Source organism: Balaenoptera borealis (genome assembly GCF_965194805.1).
Source record: "Balaenoptera borealis genome assembly, chromosome: 14".
Classification (NCBI taxonomy): Eukaryota; Metazoa; Chordata; class Mammalia; order Artiodactyla; family Balaenopteridae; genus Balaenoptera; species Balaenoptera borealis.
In genome coordinates this window covers 84,727,355-84,752,721 of record NC_138875.1, presented here as the reverse complement: position 1 = coordinate 84,752,721, position 25,367 = coordinate 84,727,355, and the positions used below count along the sequence as shown (strand labels likewise).

General features: G+C 39.9%; 1 protein-coding gene across 5 annotated transcripts in view; it reads right to left on the bottom strand.

Annotated features, from left to right (window-relative positions):
* Positions 1 to 25,367, bottom strand: part of CCDC62 (coiled-coil domain containing 62) — a 46,036-nt gene that overhangs the window by 641 nt on the left and 20,028 nt on the right. For all 5 annotated transcript variants that reach the window (XM_082355905.1, XM_082355906.1, XM_082355904.1 and 2 more), the window contains 6 exons: positions 23,750 to 23,838; positions 23,284 to 23,399; positions 20,734 to 21,480; positions 17,920 to 18,076; positions 14,812 to 14,937; positions 191 to 278 (listed from right to left, as the gene is read on the bottom strand). In XM_082355905.1, coding sequence (XP_082212031.1) covers positions 225 to 278; positions 14,812 to 14,937; positions 17,920 to 18,076; positions 20,734 to 21,480; positions 23,284 to 23,399; positions 23,750 to 23,838 — 1,289 coding nt within the window. In that variant the 3' untranslated portion in view covers positions 191 to 224. The remainder of the gene's footprint in view (positions 1 to 190; positions 279 to 14,811; positions 14,938 to 17,919; positions 18,077 to 20,733; positions 21,481 to 23,283; positions 23,400 to 23,749; positions 23,839 to 25,367) is intronic.

Genomic DNA, 25,367 nt, shown 5'->3' with positions numbered 1-25,367 from the left:
TGATCTGCATTTCTCTTATAAGTAACTGACATTTTACTCTGATTAAATTTAGAAGGTATGTATAAATAGGTCAAACAAAAGAGAAAGGATTACAGGTCAAACAAACGCACTGCTGTGACTCCACATTATCAATGTTCCCAAGTTACTTATTAAATATAGATATAAGGTGAGATAAGGAAAGGTGACTTACCCATGATCACCATGAATACATGAATTTGTTTTCTTCAGTTACTGAGAAGGGTATTTTTTTCAGCTGACTCTTCTGAGACTTCCACATTCTACAAAACAACTCCCAAATTAATACCCAGGATAGAACAACTAGAAAATACTTAAGAGGACAATACACAAATATAGCGGAAATGCCTTTAAAAGACTTTAGGGAATTAATGAAATACGATGAAGTAATTTCATACAACCACCATCCATCTACCCAAAAGATGTATTGATTTCCCGCTCATGTGTGGGGTCCCTGTCTCTAAACTGTAGCTGGAATGTTCTGTTTGCTTTACCATACGTGTTATGGCTAAACCCTGGCAATTGGCTGATGCCCAAATATAACTGGCTCTTTGTCAGCCTTTATATAGACTCTGCGGTGAGCCTTTAGTGAAGACAGTGGTCATCAAGAAGAATCAACAAGTCGTAGCGACACTTTAATTCATTACAGTGCCTACTGAGGGTGTAGCATTGTTAGGTTTGGGGGAAATATTAAAAAAGAAGAAGAAGAAAAAGAAGGAAAGAAGAGGAGGAGGATGCTTGGAAAGACACCGGTAGACTCCAGTGGTGAACCTGGCCTTGCTCAGCCTCTGCCTCCTCCCATGGGGCCTACGTTTGAACCATGTTGGGATTATTCTCGGTGCTTCCAGACCTCTGTGCTCTTAATCATGCTGCTTCCTCTCTACTGGAAGAGCCTTCCTAGGTATTTTACAATCTGATGTATTTTATTTTATTCGTTTAAAAACATCATTCTAGGGACTTCCCTGGTGGCGCAGTGGTTGAGAATCCGCCTGCCAATGCAGGGGACATGGGTTCGAGCCCTGGTCCGGGAAGAACCCACATGCCGCGGAGCAACTAAGCCCGTGTGCCACAACTACTGAGCCTGCGCTCTAGGGCCCATGAGCCACAACTACTGAGCCCGCGTGCCACAACTACTGAAGCCCACACGCCTAGAGCCCGAGCTCCGCAACAAGAGAAACCACTGCAGTGAGAAGCCCGCGCACCGCAACGAAGACCCAACGCGGCCAAAAATAAATAAATTAAATAAGTAAATTTATTAAAAAAAAAAAAAAGAAAAAAGAAAAGGTTAAGAACCCCGACAGGTCATCCCGACAGTTGCAAACTAGTGATGAGGATGTCCAGTCCCATGTTCTGGTCAAAAGTCCAAATTCGGTTTCAGGCTGTGTCCCCCTGACCCCAACACCACAAGAAGCCTGCCGTGGGTGAATGAGATGTGGCAGCTGTGCCGTTCTACTCTCTTTCCTTTTTTCTCTATTTTTAAATTATTGGGGTTTTTAAAATAGTTAATACCTGAGCATGGTTTCAAAAATATATATATTCTTAAAGAAATATATATATATATATTCTTATTCCCATCCCATATGTAGAATTCCACATGAATCTTTCAGCGTCCTGCTTCTTTTCACTTAATAGTATATCCTGGAAACATTTCCGCATCCAAGACCTTCCTATTCTGTCTCATGGTAATATTCCATGTGCCACAGCTATTCACTCAGTTCCCTCTTGCTGGACACCTGGATCGCTTCCTAACTCTTGCTGTTATAAAGCAATGCTGCCATGAAAAACTTGTACATATACCATTTTACACACATGCGGCTGTACCTGAACGAGAGATTCCCAAAGTGACACTGCCACGGCAAAGGGTCAGCTCTTCTGCAGTTTTTAGAAAACACTGACAGATTCCTTGCCAGAAGGACTGAATCGCTTTGTGCTCCCCCAGCAATGTGTGAGAGTGCCTATTTCAGAGAAAGGCTTTGAATGAAGACCCTTGTCTTTAGCGACAGATGGCAAAACCCTGGTGAAGCAGACAGGCTGCTCAGAACCTACCCTGCTTCCTTACTGCAAAAATTAAGAATTTTTTACAACAGTATTTACTTTTTCTGTAACCAGTTATACTCTGTTCAAAGGACCAGAGGGGAGGAGTTTGCAAAGTGCATTGCCAAGTAGACTTCTGCTAGTTAAAATTCTGTTTTCCCAGCATCTTTAGAATCAGTTAATAATCCATGGGAAAATATATTACATCTGAAGACGATATTTTTTTCCAACTAAATGATTATCTGATTATAATCCTGTGGGATGTTAAGCAAGAGATTTAATCACTTGCCCTCCCCTGTAAAATGAATGGTTGAGACTGGATCTCTCTTTTGGATCCTTCTAGCTCAAAAATTCTCTTAAACCAACTTTTCACCAACCTCAAATAGCTTTAGCATTTTTTCAGTCTATACCTGAGGGTCACTGTTCTGCCTTTTTCCTGAACTCCTCCTATCAGTTCCATTCAAGGAGCATGCTCTGTAGCAGGTATGGCATGTGCTACACTGGGGAAGCCAGGATGAGTGAGAGGGGCTCCTTAACGTGCTCACGGAGGAGCAGAGACCCATGGATGTAATCAGCTGTCATGTACTGTGACACGCACTCTGATGGAGATGCTTACACAAACACACTCCCAGCTGTGCTGTGAGGACAAAAGTGAGGGAGCTCCTGATTACATCTTAGGTAGGAATTTAACATAAAACCCCAAAGGAGAGGTTATTCTGAAATACAGTTGGTTCTGCTATGACACTTGTTTTGAAAACATGCATTTGTTCCAACGCATCGGATATATTAGGGAACAACTTGAGCGTGATGTGAAGTTTGTGTTTGTTAATGTGCGACTCTGTCCACGGGAAACACTAGGTGAACTGGGCCGGGCCATGTAGGAATACACCCCCCACACCCCTCCAAACACCACCCGCGGCGTGTCACGAGCCACATCCATCCACATCTGCTGCTATGACTTTCCATCCAATAACCCTCCTCCTACCACTTTCCAGTAAGTCACAAGCTGCAACCTCTCCGACGCCCAGTTCTACCTGCAGACCTCAGGTCTTTTTCAAGGTAAAGTGCCACATTTATGGCAATATTTGTGTATTTCTTAACTACTTAACATGTATAAAACTGTACTACCATTTAAATTACATTCCTATCCTTTTAAAAAATGTGTCACTGATAAAGTTTTTGAGTATTATGCTCAAAACCCCATTTTCCCCATAAACTGTGTGGTTTTTATTGTGCAGGTTTGCATTGTGTGTTGATTTTTAGGAACCCGTATGTCGCATTACGGAAGATATAACTGTGGTTATCAAAATACTAAACAGGACTGTGATATAATAATACATATCCTTTTTATTAGTGCATTAAATAATAAGATCTAGCAGCAGGCCTAATGGTCTGTAATTCTGAGGTAGTACTAAGTGTAAGTGATATTTCAAGATATATGTAATAACAGTAATATGGTAGGAAACTCTCTGTGATCCCTACTAATGACAGAGTCACAGGTAGTATGTACTATGATGGCTTGTTTTCTATATTCATAATTGAAGGAAGTGCTACATTTTAATTAGAGGTTAATAAAAATAACCTTACGTGTAATCTTTATGCCCGTCAAAGATTATGGATCCCCTGAATTCTATTCAACAAACTCTGATTAAAAATCTCTGCCCAACAAATCCATAAAGACAGGAAGTGGATGAGTGTCAGCCCGAGGCTGGGGGAGGCGCAGTGGGGAGTAAGTGCCAGTGGGTACAAGGTTCGTCTGGAATGATGAAAATGTTCTAAAGTCGGACTATGATGATGGTTGCACAACTTTGTAAATATACTAAAACCACTGAATTGTACGCTTTTACATGGAGGAACTTTATGGTATGTACGTTATCCTTTAATAAAGCTGTTAAAAAATTTAAAAACCCTTACCAATACTTAAAAATATGTTCTGCCCCAATGTAAATAAACTACTTCACTAATGCTTCAAAGATTTTGTCAAGAAAAAAATCTTCCTAGAAAACACCACAAAGTCCATCACGGTTTCTACTCTGAAAAGCTTATATGGCACACATGGCACAAATACTTTTAAAAATCACGATTCAGGGAGCCCATTATTCTTTAAGGTAATCTTTGCAATGACCTGTTGAAGCTAGTGGCAGTGAGCATGTTGATTCTAAAATGGTTAATGTCCTAGTTTCAGATCATCTGTCGCAGAGAAACTGCCCCATAGAACTCTGAGTCTAACAAAATTCCAATGTGAAGAAGAGCTAAGCAAGAAATGCCACCAGAGAGAGTATTTCATGGAATAAGGCAAGGATGTTCACTCTCACTATTTCTATTCAATATTGATCTGGAAGTCTTAGCCAGAGCAATAAGGTAAGAAAAAGAAATAAGGCATAAATATTAGAAAAAGAAATTCTTTATTCACAATGACATGACTGTGTATGTAGAAAATCCTAAGAAGCTACAGAAAATCTACTAGAGTAGGTGGATTTAGCAAAGATGCAATTTTTTTTTGACATTTTTTTTCTCTTATTAGTCATCAATTTTATACACATCAGTGTATACATGTCAATCCCAATCTCCCAATTCAGCACACCACCATCCCCACCACCCCACGGCTTTCCCCCCTTGGTGTCCATACGTTTGTTCTCTACATCTGTGTCTTAACTTCTGCCCTGCACACTGGATCATCTGTACCATTTTTCTAGGTTCCACATACATGTGTTAATATACGATATTTGTTTCTCTCTTTCTGACTTACTTCACTCTGTATGACAGTCTCTAGATCCATCCACGTCTCAACAAATGACCCAATTTCGTTCCTTTTTATGGCTGAGTAATATTCCATTGTATATATGTACCACATCTTCTTTATCCATTTGTCTGTCGATGGGCATTTAGTTTGCTTCCATGACCTGGCTATTGTAAATAGTGCTGCAATGAACACTGGGGTGCATGTGTCTTTTTGAATTATGGTTTTCTCTGGGTACATGCCCAGTGGTGGGATTGCTGGATCATATGGTAGTTCTATTTTTAGTTTTTTAAGGAACCCCCATACTGTTCTCCACAGTGGCTGTATCAATTTACATTCCCACCAACAGTGCAAGAGGGTTCCCTTTTCTCCGCACCCTCTCCAGCATTTGTTGTTTGTAGATTTTCTGATGATGCCCATTCTAACTGGTGTGAGGTGATACCTCATTGTAGTTTTGATGTGCATTTCTCTAATGATTAGTGATGTTGAGCAGCTTTTCATGTGCTTATTGGCCATCTGTATGTCTTCTTTGGAGAAATGTCTATTTAGGTCTTCTGCCCATTTTGGATTGGGTTGTTTCTTTTTTTAATATTGAGCTGCATGAGCTGTTTATATATTTTGGAGATTAATCCTTTGTCCTAATCCTTTGTCCGCTGATTCGTTTGCAAATATTTTCTCCCATTCTGAGGGTTGTCTTTTCATCTTGTTTATGGTTTCCTTTGCTGTGCAAAAGCTTTTAAGTTTCACTAGGCCCCATTTGTTTTTATTTCCATTACTCTAGGAGGTGGATCAAAAAAGATCTTGCTGTGATTTATGTCAAAGAGTGTTCTTCCTATGTTTTCCTCTAAGAGTTTTATAGTGTCCGGTCTTACATTTAGGTCTCTAATCCATTTTGAGTTTACTTTTGTGTATGGTGTTAGGGAGTGTTCTGATTTCATTCTTTTACACGTAGCTGTCCAGTTTTCCCAGCACCACTTATTGAAGAGACTGTCTTTTCTCCATTGTATATCTTTGCCTCCTTTGTCATAGATTAGTAGACCATAAGTGCGTGGGTTTATCTCTGGGTTTTCTATCTTGTTCCATTGATCTATGTTTCTGTTTTTGTGCCAGTATCATATTGTCTTGATTATTGTAGCTTTGTAGTATAGTCCGAAGCCAGGGAGTCTGATTCCTCCAGCTCCGTTTTTTTCCCTCAAGACTGCTTTGGCTATTTGGGGTCTTTTACATACAAATTTTAAGACTTTTTGTTCTAGTTCCATAAAAAGTGCCACTGGTAATTTGTTAGGGGTTGCATTGAATCTGTATATTGCTTTGGGTAGTATAGTCATTTTCACAAGGTTGATTCTTCCAATCCAAGAACATGGTATATCTCTCCATCTGTTGGTATCATCTTTAATTTCTTTCATCAGTGTCTTATAGTTTTCTGCATACAGGTCTTTTGTCTCCCTAGGTAGGTTTATTCCTAGGTATTTTATTCTTTTTGTTGAAATGGTAAATGGGAGTGTTTCCTTAATTTCTCTTTCAGATTTTTCATCATTAGTGTATAGGAATGCAAGAGATTTCTGTGCATTAATTTTGTATCCTGCAGCTTTACCAAATTCATTGATTAGCTCTAGTAGTTTTCTGGTGGCATCTTTAGGATTCTCTATGTATAGTATCATGTCATTTGCAAACAGTGACACTTTTACTTCTTCTTTTCCAATTTGTATTCCTTTTATTTCTTTTTCTTCTCTGACTGCCGTGGCTAGGACTTCCAAAACTATGTTGAATAATAGTGGTGAGAGTGGACATCCTTGTCTTCTTCCTGATCTTAGAGGAAATGCTTTCAGTTTTTCACCATTGAGAATGATGTTTGCTGTGGGTTTGTCGTATATGGCCTTTATTATGTTGAGGTAGGTTCCCTCTATGCCCACTTACTGGAGAGTTTTTATCATAAATGGGTGTTGAATTCTGTCAAAAGCTTTTTCTGCATCTATTGAGATGATCATATGGTTTTTATTCTTCAATTTGTTAATATGGTGTATCACATGGATTGATTTGCGTATATTGAAGAATCCTTGCATCCCTGGGATAAATCCCACTTGATCGTGGTATATGATCCTTTTGATGTGTTGTTGGATTCTGTTTGCTAGTATTTTGTTGAGGATTTTTGCATCTATATTCATCAGTGATATCGGTCTGTAATTTTCTTTTTTTGTAGTATTTTGTCTGGTTTTGGTACCAGGGTGATGGTGGCCTCCTAGAATGAGTTTGGGAGTGTTCCTTCCTCTGCAATTTTTTGGAAGAGTTTGAGAAGGATGGGTGTTAGCTCTTCTCTAAATGTCTGATAGTATTCACCTGTGAAGCCATCTGGTCCTGGACTTTTGTTTGTTGGAAGATTTTTTTTTTTAATTAATCTATTTATTTATTTATTTACTTATATTTATTTTTGGCTTCGTTGGGTCTTCATTGCTGTGCACGGGCTTTCTCTAGTTGTGGCGAGCGGGGGCTACTCTTCATTGCAGTGCGTGGGCTTCTCATTGTCGTGGCTTCTCTTGTTGTGGAGCATGGGCTCTAGGCACGCGGGCTTCAGTAGTTGTGGCACGCGGGCTCAGTAGTTGTGGTTCGCGGGCTCTAGAGCACAGGCTCAGTAGTTGTGGCGCACGGGCTTAGTTGCTCCGCGGCATGTGGGATCTTCCCAGACCAGGGCTCGAACCCGTGTCCCCTGCGTTGGCAGGCGGATTCTTAACCACTGCGCCACCAGGGAAGTTCCTGTTGGAAGATTTTTAATCACAGTTCCAATTTCATTACTTGTGATTGGTCTGTTCATATTTTCTATTTCTTCCTGGTTCAGTGTTGGAAGGGTATACCTTTCTAAGAATTTGTCCATTTCTTTCAGGTTGTCCATTTTATTGGCATAGAGTTGCTTGTAGTAGTCTCTTAGGATGCTTTGTATTTCTGCAGTGTCTGTCGTAACTCCTCCTTTTTCATTTCTAATTTTATTGATTTGAGTCCTCTCCTTCTTTTTCTTGATGAGTCTGGCTAATGGTTTATCAATTTTGTTTATCTTCTCAAAGAACCAGCTTTTAGTTTTATTGATCTTTGCTATTGTTTTCTTTGTTTCTATTTCATTTATTTCTGCTCTGATCTTTATGATTTCTTTCCTTCTGCTAACTTTGGGTTTTGTTTGTTCTTCTTTCTCTAGTTTCTTTAGGTGTAAGGTTAAATTGTTTACTTGAGATTTTTCTTGTTTCTTGAGGTAGGCTTGTATAGCTATAAACTTCCCTCTTAGAACTGCTTTTGCTGCATCCCATAGGTTTTGGATGGTCGTGTTTTCATTGTCATTTGTCTCTAGGTATTTTTTGATTTCCTCAGTGATCTCTTGGTTATTTAGTAACGTATTGTTTAGCCTCCATGTGTTTGTGTTTTTTACGTTTTTTTCCCTGCAATTCATTTCTAATCTCATAGCATTGTGGCCAGGAAAGATGCTTGATACGATTTCAATTTTCTTAAATTTACTGAGGCTTGATTTGTGACCCAAGATCTGATCTATCCTGGAGAATGTTCTGTGCACACTTGAGAAGAAAGTGTAATCTGCTGTTTTTGGATGGAATGTCCTATAAATATCAGTTAAATCTATCTGGTCTATAGTGTCATTTAAAGCTTCTGTTTCCTTATTTATTTTCATTTTGGATGATCTGTCCATTGGTGTAAGTGAGGTGTTAAAGTCCCCCACTATTATTGTGTTACTGTCGATTTCCTCTTTTATAGTTGTTAGCAGTTGCCTTATGTATTGAGGTGCTCCTATGTTGGGTGCATATATATTTATAATTGTTATATCTTCTTCTTGGATTGATCCTTTGATCATTATGTAGTGTCCTTCCTTGTCTCTTGTAACATTCTTTATTTTAAAGTTTATTTTATCTGATATGAGTATTGCTACTCCAGCTTTCTTTTGATTTCCATTTGCATGGAATATCTTTTTCCATCCCCTCACTTTCAGTCTGTGTGTGTCCCTAGGTCTGAAGTGGGTCTCTTGTAGACAGCATATATATGGGTCTTGTTTTTGTATCCATTCAGCAAGCCTGTGTCTTTTGGTTGGAGCATTTAATCCATTCACATTTAAGGTAATTATCGATATGTATGTTCCTATGACCGTTTTCTTAATTGTTTTGGGTTTGTTTTTGTAGGTCCTTTTCTTCTCTTGTGCTTCCCACTTAGAGAAGTTCCTTTAGCATTTGTTGTAGAGCTGGTTTGGTGGTGCTGAATTCTCTTAGCTTTTGCTTATCTGTAAAGCTTTTGATTTCTCCATCAAATCTGAATGAGATCCTTTCCGGGTAGAGTAATCTTGGTTGTAGGTTCTTCCCTTTCATCACTTTAAGTATATCATGCCACTCTCTTCTGGCTTGTAGAGTTTCTGCTGAGAAATCAGCTGTTAACCTTATGGGAGTTCCCTTGTATGTTATCTGTCATTTTTCCCTTGCTGCTTTCAATAATTTTTCTTTGTGTTTAATTTTTGCCAATTTGATTACTATGTGTCTCTGCCTCTTTCTCCTTGGGTTTATCCTGTATGGGACTCGCTGCGCTTCCTGCACTTGGGTGGCTATTTCCTTTCCCATGTTAGGGAAGTTTTCGACTATAATCTCTTCAAATATTTTCTCTGGTCCTTTCTCTCTCTCTTCTCCTTCTGGGACCCCTATAATGCGAATGTTGTTGCGTTTAATGTTGTCCCAGAGGTCTCTTAGGCTGTCTTCATTTCTTTTCATTCTTTTTTCTTTATTCTGTTCCGCAGCAGTGAATTCCACCATTCTGTCTTCCAGGCACTTATCCGTTCTTCTGCCTCAGTTATTCTACTATTGATTCCTTCTTGTGTAGTTTTCATTTCAGTCGTTGTATTGTTCATCTCTGTTTGTTTGTTCTTTAATTCTTCTAGGTCTTTGTTAAACATTTCTTGCATCTTCTCGATCTTTGCCTCCATTCTTTTTCCGAGGTCCTGGATCATCTTCACTATCATTATTCTGAACTCTTTTTCTGGAAGGTTGCCTATCTCCACTTCATTTAGTTGTTTTTCTGGGGTTTTATCTTGTTCCTTCATCTGGTACGTAGCCCTCTGCCTTTTCATTTTGTCTATCTTTCTGTGAATGTGGTTTTTGTTCCACAGGCTGCAGGATTGTAGTTCTTCTTGCTCCTGCTGTCTGCCCTCTGGTGGATGAGGCTATCTAACAGCCTTGTGCAAGTTTCCTGCTAGTGTTGGAGGGTCTCCTGCAGAGGCGGGTGGTGGCTATGGCTCACCGTGGGGACCAGGACACTGGCAGCAGAAGTTCTGGGAAGTACTCCTTGGCGTGAGCCCTCCCAGAGTCTGCCATTAGCCCCACCAAAAAGCCCAGGTAGCAAAGATGCAATTTATATAGTTCTTTATATCATCAACAAACAATTTGAGAATGAAATTTAAAATACCACGTATGATGGCATCAATAAACAAAATGTTAGGAATAAATTTTTAAAAAGATGTGTAATGGGGCTTCCCTGGTGGCGCAGTGGTTAAGAATCCGCCTGCCAATGCAGGGGACACGGGTTCGAGCCCTGGTCCAGGAAGATCCCACATGCCGCGAAGCAACTAAGCCCGTGTGCCCCAACTATTGAGCCTGTGCTCTAGAGCCCACAAGCCACAACTACGGAGCCCACGTGCCACAACTACTGAGCCTGTGTGCCTAGAGCCCGTGCTCTGCAACAAGAGAAGCCACTGCAATGAGAAGCCCGTCAACACAACTAGAGAAAGCCCACGTGCAGCAATGAAGACCCAACGCAGCCAAAAATAAATACATTAATTAAATAAATTTTTTTTAAAAATGTGTAAGACACCTACAATGAAAACTACAAAATACAGTTTAAGAGAAAAGAAGGAAGACCTAAGCAACTGGAGATATACTCTGTTCACAGATGTCAATCCTTCCCAAAGTGATCTATGGATTCAATGAAATCACAATACCAGAGGGCATTTTTAAAAAACTGACACGTTGACTCTAAAATTGCTGTGGACCTGGCAAAGGGCCTAGAATAGGCAAAACAATTTTGCAAAAGAACAGAATCAAGGATGTATACTGATTTCAAGATTTCCTATAGAGTTATATAATCAATTTGGTGTGGTATTGGTGTAAGGAGAACAACCATATCAATGGAACTGATTGGAGAGTCCAGAAATAGACCCTTGAATATACAGTCAACAGATTTTCAGTAAAGATGCTGAAAGTAATTCAATGGAGAAAGGACAGTCTTTTCAACAAATGATGACGATAATGGAGCTAAAATCTGTATGGAGAAAAATGAACCTTGATCTTTACTTCACATCATCCGCAAAATTTAAATAAGAGATGAACCATAGACCTAAACAGAACCACAAAACTTCTAGGAGGAGAAAATATTCACAACCTTGAGGTAGACTTCTTGGAACACAAAACGCACCGTTAAAAAAAAAAAAAAGGATAAATTGGACTTCATCAAAATTTCAAATTTCTGCTCTTTTATTCTTAAGAGAACGAAAAGGCAAGCCACAAACTAGGCGAAAATATTAATAATATATTTGACAAAAGATAAAGAACTTGTGTCTAGATTATATGAAAAACTCTTACAACTCAATAAATAAAAAAGGAAACAATCAAATTAAAAATGGGCAAAGGACTTAAAGACACTGCACAGAAGAAGACATATGACAGGCCAAAGAGCACATGAAGATGCACATCATTAGGTTATCAGGAAAATGCAAATTATTCAATGGCAATGAGATGCCACTTCAGATCTACTAGAATGGCTAAAATCAAACGGACTGACAAAACCAAGGTTGGGTGAGGATATGGAGCACCTGGACCTCTCACACACGGCTGGTAGGGATGTAAAATCATACAACCACCTTGAAGAACGGTTTGGCAGTTTATAAAAAAGTTAAATCCTATAACTAGCAATTCTACTTCTAGGTATTTACCTTAGAGAAATGAAAACATATGTCTGTTAAAAAAAAGGCTTGTGTAAGAATGTTCATAGCAGGGACTTCCCTGGTGGCGTGAATCTGCCTGCCAATGTGGGGGACACAGGTTCGATCCCTGGTCCGAGAATATCCCACATGCCGCGGAGCAACGAAGCCCGTGCGCCACAACTACTGAGCCTGCGCTCTAGAGCCCGCGAGCTGCAACTACTGAGCCCACGTGCCACAACTACTGAAGCCCGCACGCCTAGAGCTCGTGCTCCACAACAAGAGACGCCACCGCAAATGAGAAGCCCACGCACCAAAACGAAAGAGTAGTCCCCGCTTGCCACAACTAGAGAAAGGCTGCACACAGCAGCGAAGACCCTTTATCTATAATAGTCCAAAATTGGAAACCACCCAAATATCCCATCAACAGGCGAATAAACAAACTGTGGTCTATTCATATACAATGGAATACTAATCACCAATAAAAAGGAGTGAAATACTGATACACACAGCAACATGGATGAATCTCAAAATAATTCTATTGAAAGGAGCTAGATAAGGAGTACATAGTGTATGATTGCACTTATATGAAGTTCTAGAACAGGAAAAATTATTCTCTGACGATAAAAGTCAAATCGGTAGCTGCCTAGAGTGGCAGTAAGGGAAGATTCACTCCAAAGAGGATGAGGGAACTTCCTGGGGTGATGGAGATGTTCTATATCTTGATTGGGATGTTGGTTACATGGGTACATATGTGTAATGTACACATACATTAACATACATTAGAGCTAAATAAACTGATTGAACTAATGATCTATACCAGTTCTTCATTAAAGAACAAGTATATAGGCATTAAAGACATTCTTTTATTTATTTATTTTGGCTGCGTTGGGTCTTCATTGCTGCACGTGGGCTTTCTCTAGTTGTGGCGAGCGGGGGCTACTCTTCATTGCGGTGCACAGGTTTCTCATTGTTGTGGCTTCTCTTGTTGTGGAGCACGGGTGCAAGGTACGCGGACTTCAGTAGTTGTGGCACATAGGCTCAGTAGTTGTGGCACAGGGGCTTAGTTGCTCCGCGGCATGTGGGATCTTCCCAGACCAGGGCTCGAACCCGTGTGCCCTGCATTGGCAGGCAGATTCTTAACCACTGCGCCACCAAGGAAGCCCTAAAGACATTCTTAATAAAATGTCTTTATTGGCTGAGATAGTATAAATTACACCTAAATAAAGTTTATTTAAAAAGAAAGGTATTTCAGTGTTTTGCAGACCTTTTTAATTTTAGATTTTTTGGTCAGGGATACAAAAAAGTTTAACTCAATGGCCTTCAAATACCTTTAACTATGCCCATAGCACATCCAAGTAATGTACCTGGAATCTTAAAGCATCCGTTTCAAGCTCTTATTCTACAGATTAGGAAATTGGGACCCAAGTATTCTGATTTCAAGTTCAATGGTCTTTTCACTATTTATGTTAGGCTATAAAATCTACAAAGCAACTTATATCATTGCTACTGAAAGGTTCCTGTGCAGTTAGAAAAAGCAGTTAGAGGGAATTCCCTGGTGGTGCAGTGGTTAAGAATCCGCCTGCCAATGCAGGGGACACAGGTTCGATCCCTGGTCCAGGAAGATCCCACGTGCCGTGGAGCAACTAAGCCCGTGCGCCACAACTACTGAGCCTGCGCTCTAGGGCCCGCGAGCCACAACTACCAAGGCTGTGTGCTGCAACTACCGAACCCTGTGCGCCTAGAGCCCGTGCTCTGCAACAAGAGAAGCCACCGCAATGAGAAGCCCACGCACCACAACGAAGAGTAGCTCCTGCTCACCACAACTAGAGAAAGCCCACACGCAGCAAAGAAGACCCAAACGCAGCCATAAATAAATAAATAAATAAATAAACAAATAAAGAGTAGTATTAAAAAAAAAAAAGACAGTTAGAATTAACGTGTGAAACACTCCCCAAAGAATGATAAATTTAGGAAATTACTATTTTGCAATTCCTCATGAAATAACAGATCTAAGTCATAAAAATCAAGGAATGCTAAAATCCTTAAGTGAACTTAAGGGAAAGTCTATAATAAAAAAGCTCAGGCTGACAATCTCCTGAACTCCCATCAAGCCTGACATCCAAAAGTGGGACAACCAGACATGAGGATCTTCCCGATACAATGCACTAGGCAGTAGACAGCATCGCCCAGGAAGGCGTCGTCCCAAAACAGACAAAAACCCCAAACTGATCCCAAGTCTAATCAAGTTGCCAGATGGAAACACTAGTTTACAGGAATTTGGGGGATAAAACAACAGACAGGATGGAGTCAGCAAGATCCAGAACGTGGGAAATTCTACTGGACAATGACCCAGTGTTTCTTCCACAAATAAATGGCATTAAAAAACAATGAAAGAAGAAGAAGAAAGAGGAGGAAGAAGAAGGAAGGAAGAGGGAGGAAGGCAGGAAAGAGGGAGGGAGGGAGGGAAGGAGAAGGAACTGTTAGTGATTAAGAGAGACCTTAAGGGACTTATCCAAGCGCAAAGTATGGACCTCGGTTGAGTATTGATTTGAATAAGCAGTAAAAAGACATTTTTGAGATAAATGGGGAAACCTTAACGTGGTCTAGTCATTAGACGATACTAAAGAGTTCCTGTTAATTTGGCTGGGTGTGAAAAAAGTCCTTATCTCTTAGAGCTACAGAACGAAGTACATATGAGTGAAATGATATGATGTCTAAGATTTGCTTTAAAATGTTTCAGGAGAAAACAGGTATGGATGGGGGAAGATGAAACAAAAACAGCAGAAAGCTGATGGTTACTGAAGCTCTGTGGTTGGAAGTATTCTACTTCCGTATTTGAAATTTTCTACAAAAAAGTATTTTTTAAAAAATCCTCCGGAATGTACGTACATGTGCCCAGGTAACTGGAAAGAGGAAGTCTGGGTGTGGCGACATCTGAGTATGACTTTCTCTTCCTCCTTAAGCCCAGCCCGCTACCTCCTCCCCTTTCCCTCTAACAGAAAGGGACGTTTGCGCACAGCAACTGGAGTGTCTGGATACTACAAATGGGGTCGAAAAAAAAGGAACCACGTACATTTCTGGCGCTGCTGCTGAGGTTCTCAGAGCTCCTGGGGAGCAGCGTGCTCAGCTCCAGACCTGTAACCATCTGACGGGATTCCGCCAGCAAACGCTGAAGCTTGCTTGTGGGAGAAAGGTCATCCTGGGCAAACAACACAATGCAAGCATTCATGAAACCAAGAAGCACTTCTCATTGTTTACGTTTACAAGTACAATGTCACGGACACAAATGTTAACTGTTCATTAATGTTTGACTTTAGGTATTACATATCAAAGCAGGGCATTAAACACTAGAAGAACCAAATTCCATTTATTTCTTAGAACCTACTTTGCTAAATAATTTGACTTAAACAGAACTTACTACAACTAATTAAGTAACATCCACGTGATGAAAGAATCCTAGGCATTGTTTACCTCTCTTAAATCAACTTGCCAAGGCCGTAATTACCAGGTCAAAATACTTACAAAATGCAACTTTAACACTAAAGGCTTGTTAGCTTTTAAAAATAAGTAGAAATACGCCTTAGTTTGTTTATTCTTATTTAATTTTCAACTCTGTGTAAAAAGTTTTCCACAGTGTACAATCTGTGAGTTTTCCACAGTGGACATACAATTAACTGTACAATTAAGTGTACAGGGGCTTCCCTGGTGGCGCAGTGGTTAAGAATCTGCCTGCCAATGCAGGGGACACGGGTTTGATCCCTGGTCTGGGATGATCCCACATGCCACAGAGCAGCTAAGCCCGTGCACCACAACTACTGAGCCTGCGCTCTAGAGCCCGCGAGCCACAGCTACTGAGCCCACGTGCCACAACTACTGAAGCCCGCACGCCTAGAGCCCGTGCTCCACAGCAAGAGAAGCCACCGCAACGAGAAGCCCGCGCACCACAACGAAGAGTAGCCCCTGCTCGACACAACTAGAGAAAGCCCGCACGCAGCAACAAAGACCCAATGCAGCCAAAAATAACTAAGTTAATTAAGTGTACAATCTGATGAGTTCCTACATACATGTGTACATGAGTACACACCCATGAAGCCATCCCCACAATGAATATGGGTAGCGTTTATCACGCCTTTGGCCCTTTGGAATTCCTGCCTCTGCGAGTGCCTCCTCGCCATTCCCAGACAACTACTGATCTGCTTTCAGTCACCAGAGATTAGTTTGCATCTTCTAGAATTTTATATAGATGCATTACATACTTTTGTCTGTCTGGCTTCTTTCACTCAGCATAATTATCTTGAGATTTACCTATGTTGTATGTGTATAAATAGTTCATTCCTTTTTATTGCTGAGAAGTACTCCATTGTATGGATATACCACAGTTTATCTATTCACCTACTGCAGTATATTTGGGTTGTTTCCAGTTTTTTTAGCTAGTGCACATAAAGCTGCTTTAATATTTATGTGGACATATGTTTCCGTTTCTCTAGGAGTAGAACAGCTGGGTCATAGGGTAGGTGTATATTTAATTTTTTTTTAAAGTAGTTTTTTAATAGAAAGTACCCAAGTGTTTCCCAAAGTGGCTCTACCATTTACATTCCCACCATCAGGGAACAAAAGTCCCAGGTGCTCCCGATTCTAGTCAACACTTGGTGCAGTCAATTTTGAACAAAGAGAACTAACACTCATCAAATACCCATTAGGGGCCAGGCCCTACAATATCCCCTTTAAACCAAGCAACTGTGATGTTATAATTGCATATTTGCAGGCGAAGAAACTGAGGCTCAAAGAAATTAAATAACTGTACTAACGTCACTGAGCTATGACAAAGCAAAACCGGGATTTGAACCCAGATGAGTTTGATTTCAAAGCCGGATATCTTCCCAAAATAACACCAAAAATAACTAAGTTTACTTGAACTTATTTTCTTTATGAACCACCTGCAAAGGGGACCCCATTCATGATGAAGACACTGGCTCATCCACAATAATGACACTGTAGACACAACCTCACTGCCTGTCTGTAGGGGCGTGGACAGACTGCGGTTTATTCAATCACTGGCCCGCACATCAAGCAACAATCAAAATGAAGACGCTAGGTCCACAGTGTCAGCACAGATGAAGGTCACAAAACACTGACAAAGCTGGAAAATCACATCAGAAAGGGATACAGACAGACCACAGAGCACTGAGCTGAGCTCCCTGTGCTATACGGCAGGTGCCCACTAGCTATCTGTTTTACACGTGGTAGTGTATATATGTCAATCCCAATCTCCCAATTCATCCCCCTCTTCCCCCGCGCCGTGGACACACGTCTGTTCTCTACGTCTGCGTCTCTATTCCTGCCCTTAAGTATACACTTTTATGTAAAACATAAAAGCATAAAGCAAGCATGGACGTAACTTCAGGGTAGTGGTTAACTGGTGGGGGTGGAGGGTAGGCACAGGCAGAATGGCACATGAACTTACCCTTTATCTGTAACATTTTATTTCTTTAACAAGTTGAAAAATATAGCAAACATGGCAAAATGTCAACATGTTAAATCCGAATGTAAGTACATAGTTACTTGTATTTTTCCTTTTCTGTGTGTTTAAAATATTTATTAAAAATAGATATATCGAGCTTCCCTGGTGGCACAGTGGTTAAGAATCCGCCTGCCAATGCAGGGGACATGGGTTTGAGCCCTGGTCTGGGAAGATCCCACATGCCGCAGAGCGGCTAGGTCCGTGAGCCACAACTACTGAGCTTGTGCATCTGGAGCTTGTGCTCTGCAACGGGAGAGGCCGCGACAGTGAGAGGCCCGCGCACCGCGATGAAGAGTGGTCCCCGCTCGCCGCAACTGGAGAAAGCCCTCGCACAGAAACGAAGACCCAACACAGCCAAAAATAAATAAAATAAATAAATATAAATAAAATAAATAAATTAATTTTAAAAAAAAGAGATATATTAATCACCTGGAGGGCCTGAGGGACATCCTACCTGAAGTTATCTATAGGATATTTAAAGAAAAAAGAAGGTACATAATTATGACTTCAGTTAAATAATATAAAGTCCTATAATTAAAAAATAACCTGAAGAATAGCCAAAATTAAGCACACTAACAGTAGTGCTCTAGGAGAATTAAAAGTATGCTGGGGCGAAGTCTTGCTTGAATTAAGCTGGGTATTTCTAAGCAAAATACAAACCTTTTCACTGGGCAGTGCTACATTTTTGTTGACTAACAAAATCTCAGATGAATTCTTTTTATCAGAAGAGGACTCCGTCTCTATGAACTTCTCACCCTCTCTTAAGGCAGATTTTGAAGAACCCAAACAGTGGGACTGCTGGATGGCAATCAGCTCACTGTGAATAATAAAACAAAAACAAAAACAGGCATCTTGAAACAACAGCAAACACATGTCACCAATACTGTTATACTTGAAAGTATCTCAACAGGACAAAAAAAAAAGAAAATGTTTTCTTTTCTGATGACGAAGCTCAAGTTTGAATAGAACATTAGAGACCTGAGCAGAATATTTGTGTAGAATATTATAAATGAATGCATACCTTTAGCAGTAAGAATTAAAACCAAATTCTTCGTTAAAGGGTAACTACAGAAGAGAGAATTGCCCTCCTCCCCACACCCACAAAAAAAAGCAAAGAAAAGAAGGTGTGAGGGACGGGATCATCCAAAAGAGAGGAAAAAAATGAATACAGCATAAGGTTAAACATTTGAAGATTTTAGGTTTTCGGTTTGTGAGACTGATTTTTGTTAATGGTCTTTTACAAGTCCTTCTGTGAAAGCAGAATGGCACTGTTGTAGGTCCTTGATTCTTCCATAGGGTCTCAGTAGTTAGAGAACAGACACGTGTAGCTAAGTTTCTGGTGTGCTGTTAACACTGGGCTCAAAGCAGAGCTGAGAGCAAGAGGCCCTGGAAACCTCTTCCTCCCACAGGCCCCGTAAGGCAGGCAGAGCTGCGGTAGCTTCTCCCTCCACACATAAACCCCTGTACGTCAAACGGAACGGCGGTATAAATGTGAACATTTTAGTCAGATGATGAAGTAGGTACACAAGCTCTTATAATCTAAGGAAAAACAGGAAAACATCATTATCTTTTCCACTTAATCACGCGTTTGTCATGCGATGCCTTGGCAAATGCCTCTGCCGGCAGAACAAGAAGTCACTTGAATCATTTCAAGCCATGGAGGTCAAAAGGGCCTCGAAAGAAAACTCTGAAATTGTCTTTGAATTTCTTTCATACATTAAATTTAATATGTGTCCACTCTGCTCTTAAAACTACTTAACACAAGCTTTTCCTTTAATATATGCGTGTTTTTGTTCAATAGTGAAAAATAGGAAGTTGTGCCCTCCTGGTACTCGCAATTATCTAAGATGATCTTTAAAAACCAAATATGAATAGATAATATTTAGTGTAACAACCAGTTTTTGTTGACAGAATAACTGTATGATTTTTAAGCGACTCAGGCTTCTAAAAGGGCCAAACGATAATCCAAACAATGAAAATACCAGAAGGAAAGTTTAATCATAGAGTCCTATGAAAGTCAATGTGGGGGCTTCCCTGGTGGCGCAGGGGTTGAGAGTCTGCCTGCCAATGCAGGGGACACGGGTTCGAGCCCTGGTCTGGGAAGATCCCCCATGCTGCGGAGCAACTAGGCCCGTGCGCCACAACTACTGAGCCTGCGCGTCTGGAGCCTGTGCCCCGCAACAAGAGAGGCCGCGATAGTGAGAGGCCCGCGCACCGCGATGAAGAGTGGCCCCCGCTTGCCGCAACTAGAGAAAGCCCTCGCACAGAAACGAAGACCCAACACAGCCATAAATAAATAAATAAATAAATAATATATTAAAAAAAAAAAGTCAATGTGATGATTAAAATAAGGCTCTCAATACAGAAACTTCATCCTTTCTGTAATTTAAGATCAAAGAGCTAGGTTTCCTTTAACAATAGCAGACATTAGTATAGCACCCCTCAACTAACTACAAGATTCAGCAATTCAAACAGTAAGATGAGCCTGAAAAATGCAGCCTATGCCAATAACTAATCCATTTTTTTTCTCTTAAAAAAACCAGTTGGATAAGGTGGTCAAAAGGCACAAACTTAAAAAAAAAAAAAAAAAAAAAAGGCACAAACTTCCAGTTATGAGATACATAAGAACTAGGGATTTCATGTACAGTAGGATTAATGTAATTAACACTGCTGTAGGTTATCTATAAAAGTTGTTGAGAAAGTAAATCCTAAGAGTTCTCATCACAAGGAAAAAAATATATTTTTTTCTTTTTCTTTTATTTTGTGTCTCTAAGAGATGACGGATGTTCACTAAACTTACTGTGGTCATCATTTCCTGATGCACTGGAATCATTATGCCGAACACCTTAAACTTATACAGTGCTGTATGTCAGTTATATCTCAATAAAACTGGAAAAAAAAACCAATAACTGTTACCAGCTTATTAAATACAAATATTCTTTCTCCTGCATGATTTTTAAAAGTAAGAAAGTTTGGGAAATGTAAAGTGAACACAAAGGCCAAAGCAGTTGGATGTGTAAATAAGCCAATGGGGGCAAAAGGAATGTCTTATCTGGGGTCTAGGGAATGTAATCTGGACATGAAAGAAACGGCTTATCGATTCAAAAGGATCCTGGCTGAGGAATGCCCCAGAGCAGCACTCTACTCTGTAAAGTGACCTCCCCGTTTGTTTTAAAATAAAACATGTTTGCTCAGCTCATGACAGCTGGCTTTGTTTTTAAGCAAAACTTTTGCCTCAGAAGCTGTCCTAGGCACAAACTTCTCACTGGAATCCAATACAGTCTCTGTACAATCAAAAAACTCAACAGCCTACCCTGTGATGAAAAGAGGAAACGGTTTGTCAAACGCAATTTCTGTTTGTAAACACTGCTTTCCGTTTCACGGTTGGCGTGAAGTGGCTACTGCAGCCCTTTTACATTTCTCAAAACAGTAAGTAGGCTTCCTGGGTGTTTACAAACATGAAACGAGACTGACCTTGTAGAGGAGTTGTATTTGGTTCCACTGGCACTTTCCGAACAAGTGCACACCGATTTGTGGCGCACGATTCTCTGCACTTTGGAAGGCTTGAAGATGCTCATCCATTCCACGTCAGACATGTGGCCTGGAGCTTCGATTGTGAAGTTACTCGGGTGGCAGCACTTGGATTCCCACATGTCGCTTTCATCCAGACGGGCGTCGCTTTCATCCAGACAGGCTTCGCTTTTATGGCAACATGAGACTCCAGACCTTTCCAGGTGATCTTGACATTCGACATCCAGCTTTTCTGGTTGTTTTGAACCAGAACAGTTGGCCAGGCCCAGGTAAAGGCTGACGTCATGCCACTTTTCACCGGATACAGATGCTGATGTTTCCGAGAGTTGTTTCTCTTCATTCTGAACCCCAACTCCATCACCTTTTGGTGATTTTGCGTGGATCTTGCAAAATGTACTTTTGTTTTCGGGTTCAGTCTGGATTTTTCCTCCCAGAGACCAAGACTTTTGTTTCTCCACTAAGTCTTTTACAAATAGAGATGAGACAGCAATTACACTTTTTCCCCCAAATGAAGTATTAACCTGTAGTTTCTTCTCTTTGCATACATCATAAGAGCTCTTGTCTGACTTATTTTGCTGAACCAACGTGGTCTCAAATTTTTGGTCCTTAACCAGTGACTTCTGATCTTCCTCCCTCCTAAAATCGACTTTTAGGTGGTTATTTTCAAGGTCTGATAAACACATTTCTCTGCTATGGTGGCATTACAAAAAACGGAAGTTATAAGATACATTTGATACTGTCGTTCTAAATATTTCACTCAAACCTCATCAGCTGAGCTAAACCCTAGTAAGACCCATTTGTCTGAGGTGAAAATATGAGGTAGAATTTGTATATTCTTCTGAGCCCAATTTTAGCCCAACCTCCTCCAGGAAGTCTTGCTGACCACCATACCCACTCCCCTCTTCCCATCCTTAACGTCCACTGTACTCACTATCCATGCTGCAAATCATTATCTTACTGTACATATTAATATATATCTAATTAATCAGATAGCGACTTTCCTATTATAACTATAACATTCACTGTTTCATACATATAAAAGTTTTGTGAAAAGATTCTTAAGGTTTTTTTTTCACACGTAGAAGCATTTTTAATCCTCCTGGAACCTAAGACAGCCTTTAACATACACTAAGTGTTCTGTAAATACTTGTTGATTGATCTGTTATTTCTCTTCCTAATTCACAGTTAAATAGACGTAAAGTCAGGATTGAAAGGCAATGGAGAGTCAAGGTACAACGATAAATTGGAAAGTGCCAAATGTGTTCACCATACTGCATTCATGACCATCCCATTTATCTGCTGGATACTTAATGTATCTATATATTGAAAACTGGTCTAAAGTAAAAATGACACCACGTGTGCATAAAATAAAAATCATTGTGATAAACCTTTTAATAAATTGTCAAAGTTTTTCATGTCACGCCTATTCAGGTGTTCTAATCTGTATGATTCTGATCCCTCCTTCTAGCATGGGATAAGCCACTTTACGTTCTTAAAGAATAACCTCAATCATCTAGCCCAGGTACCTCCCAGGGGAAATGCAGTGCAAAAAGGAAAAAGAGCCAATAGGTTAGGGGTTTTTGCCTGCAAGAGGTCACTGGGTTGGTCTGGTGTTTATTAGTAGCAGCCACAGCTGGGATACAGAGCAATGGTGCAACAGCCCCCAGCAAAAGACCTCGAAGAAGAGTACAGCGAATGCAGCAAAGTGCGGGTGAGTCCCCAGTCCTACTGTCTGTAGCAGCAGCTGCTCCTTACATTCCTCCCTGAAACCCTGACCACCCCCATCCTGAACTCCACCCTCGGGGGAAGGAGCTGCGTCATCCAACCCAGCTTCTGCGCCTATGTGCGGTGATGGGGAACTCCCTGAATTCCTGTTCCTTTCCATGACTCCCTGTACCATTTCTGCTTGTCAAAGTGGACTCAGTTTAACTGTGGGGCAGCTGTATGCTTGTTAAATTAAACCAGACCTCATATATTTATATTTTAATTTTACAGAAACCAATTTAATTCACACACTGCCTTTTATAGGTAAGAGTAGACGTCTCCTCCTATTAACAAGGAAAATGGGAAAATCAAGCTGAGAGCAGAGATCACCCTCAGCTGAACTCCTACTGCAGTTATTTATACCATTCTTTGGCATTATTTTAAGCAAGTACCATGCCCAATATATCTTCATTTTCCCTATTCCTAGCCCGTGCCTAAAATACTGAGTGCTGAATGAATGAATAAATGATTCATCTCTGTAATTTCTACTTTAGCTCAAAGCCTTCTACACAAGCACACAAATAATGTGTTTAATGAATTTAATCAAATGGTTAAATTAAGATCATGCCTAAAATTCTCACTACAACCCAGGATTAGCTCACATATATTTATTCCCTACTACCTACCAAACAGTACTTAAGTACTGGCCCACAGCAGGTACTTAACAAATATTGACTGAATGACGGAATAAAACACAAGATCATATTAATAGCATCATACTAAGATTACCTGGATTCCAGGGCCTTTGATTCCTCCATCTTTGAGTCATATATCTGTATTAATTCCTGAGAATTTTCCACATTGAAATTAAGAAACTGCAGGTCACGCTGTTGTTTTATGTAAATCTGCCGTAGATATTGATACATCAAAATAAAGTGTAACAACAAAGCTAAACTGAGCCAACAACTGGCACTTTCAAATGCCAAAACAGATCAGATAGTGACTAAAGAAGTATGCTGAATATGTTTGCTTTTATTTTTCCTATGTTAGCACTGAGATTTGTTAATGTAACTAGTCTCCTAACCTTTCATTACCATAAGCAAGACCCTATCTGCTAGGTTAATATGATATACCGTTAATGTAGTCAGGATTCCAAAAGCATCATAAACGAAATCACTGGGCATACACTTTTCCTAATCTGATGTTTGTTTATAAGCGTTTCCCACCTAATAGAGAAGGTTAAGTGGGAACCTACCTGTCTCAGATTATGCAGCTCTGCGCTCATGCGTTCTTGCTTTGACTTTGCGATATCCAGTAACTCGTCTTTCCTTTTTTCTCTCTCTACTATTTAAGAACAAATATTATTAAAACGTTTTTCACCAGCCCATATCATCACAAACCTATTCATTTCCAACAAGTTTATGCGCGGCTAACTTTTTTCCCCTCCTTCCTGAATTTTAAAATTGCAAAATGGATGGCTGGAAAGAGCTTTAATCAGTGACTCTGACTAGATCTTTCACCAAATTTGAAAACTTTCACAATATAATTAATGTTAAGTCAAAAAAGTATTCAAAACTGTACCAACTCTCTGCTCAAATTACGTGTGTGTCTGTATGTAGATATGCATAGAAAAAGGCTGAGAGCAAGTATACTGAAGTATCAAATTATTTTTTAGATGGAAGGATTAATGACAATTATTTTCCTCTTTTTTTTTGAGGGGGTGGTTTCTAAATCTCTAAATTTAATACATATTACTTTATTCTTTACTTACTTATTCACATTACACAGGTAACTTACAAATGCATTTTCCTTGTAAAAATCCAAACAGCATATTACCTTTACCAACAGAAAAAAAAACTAACATTACAGGGGCAAAAAAAAAAAAAAAATCACTATTTTCACCAGTATGTAAGTCAATCTGATATAATCTCACAATCAGGCCACTTGTATGTATTCTCACTGAGCAAAAACTGAAGATATTTGGACCTATGAGGTGACCCCATAGGTAGACAAACTTGTCTTTCCATTTTAATGAAAGTCCAGCACTCCTTTACAGACTTTCTTTTTCTTGAAAACTCTTTACCTGATGGGTAATTAAGATTCAGAATTTTCTTTAATATACATAGTATTACACTCAATTTTCTAGCCCAAAAAGACAGAACAGAGGTTTTTTTTTTTTAAATCTTCATTCTTTTACAAAGACCATAAACATTCTGCTGAAACGCAGACACTTCGCTGTTACTAGAGTTGGGGTATGAGAAATCAGTATTTTAAAAAGTTTCAGAACTTGGCAGATGAGAACCCCTAGAAAGGAAAGATCTAAAGTGCTATACGAAGACTTGTACGGGAAAAAAATATTAATATTATGCTTAAGGGGAAATAATTTCATTCACATAGAAGTGATAGATCAACAATAAATGTCTCACCTAAAAAAAAACCATTATCTTTATAAGAAGTTCAAGCTAAATGCATAAAATGACCCTCTAATTATTAATACATGAATCGGTTTTGAGAAAATCAGGTGCAGCCTAAATCAAAATTTACAACTTCTATGGTTTATTAACAAAGCACCTTTTCCACATGTCATTTTTCTCATGGATGAAAAAGAATACAAATATTATTATCGCTTGACATCTGGAGCGTCACAGAAACCATTTAAGGACAAAGGCATGAGCTTTGCTGGAGACAGCAACTCTACTGAGACAGCTTTTCTGCAAAGTGTCTGCTGGCGGTCACTGGGGACCAGGCGGAATAAAGCGTGAGGAGGGATCTGTGAAAGCCACCACCTCCTAGCCAAACACGCTTAATGCTCAGCCCTTCTGATACGGGTCTGCAGCATCACCTTTTTCTTTTTTAAGATATTTTTTGATATG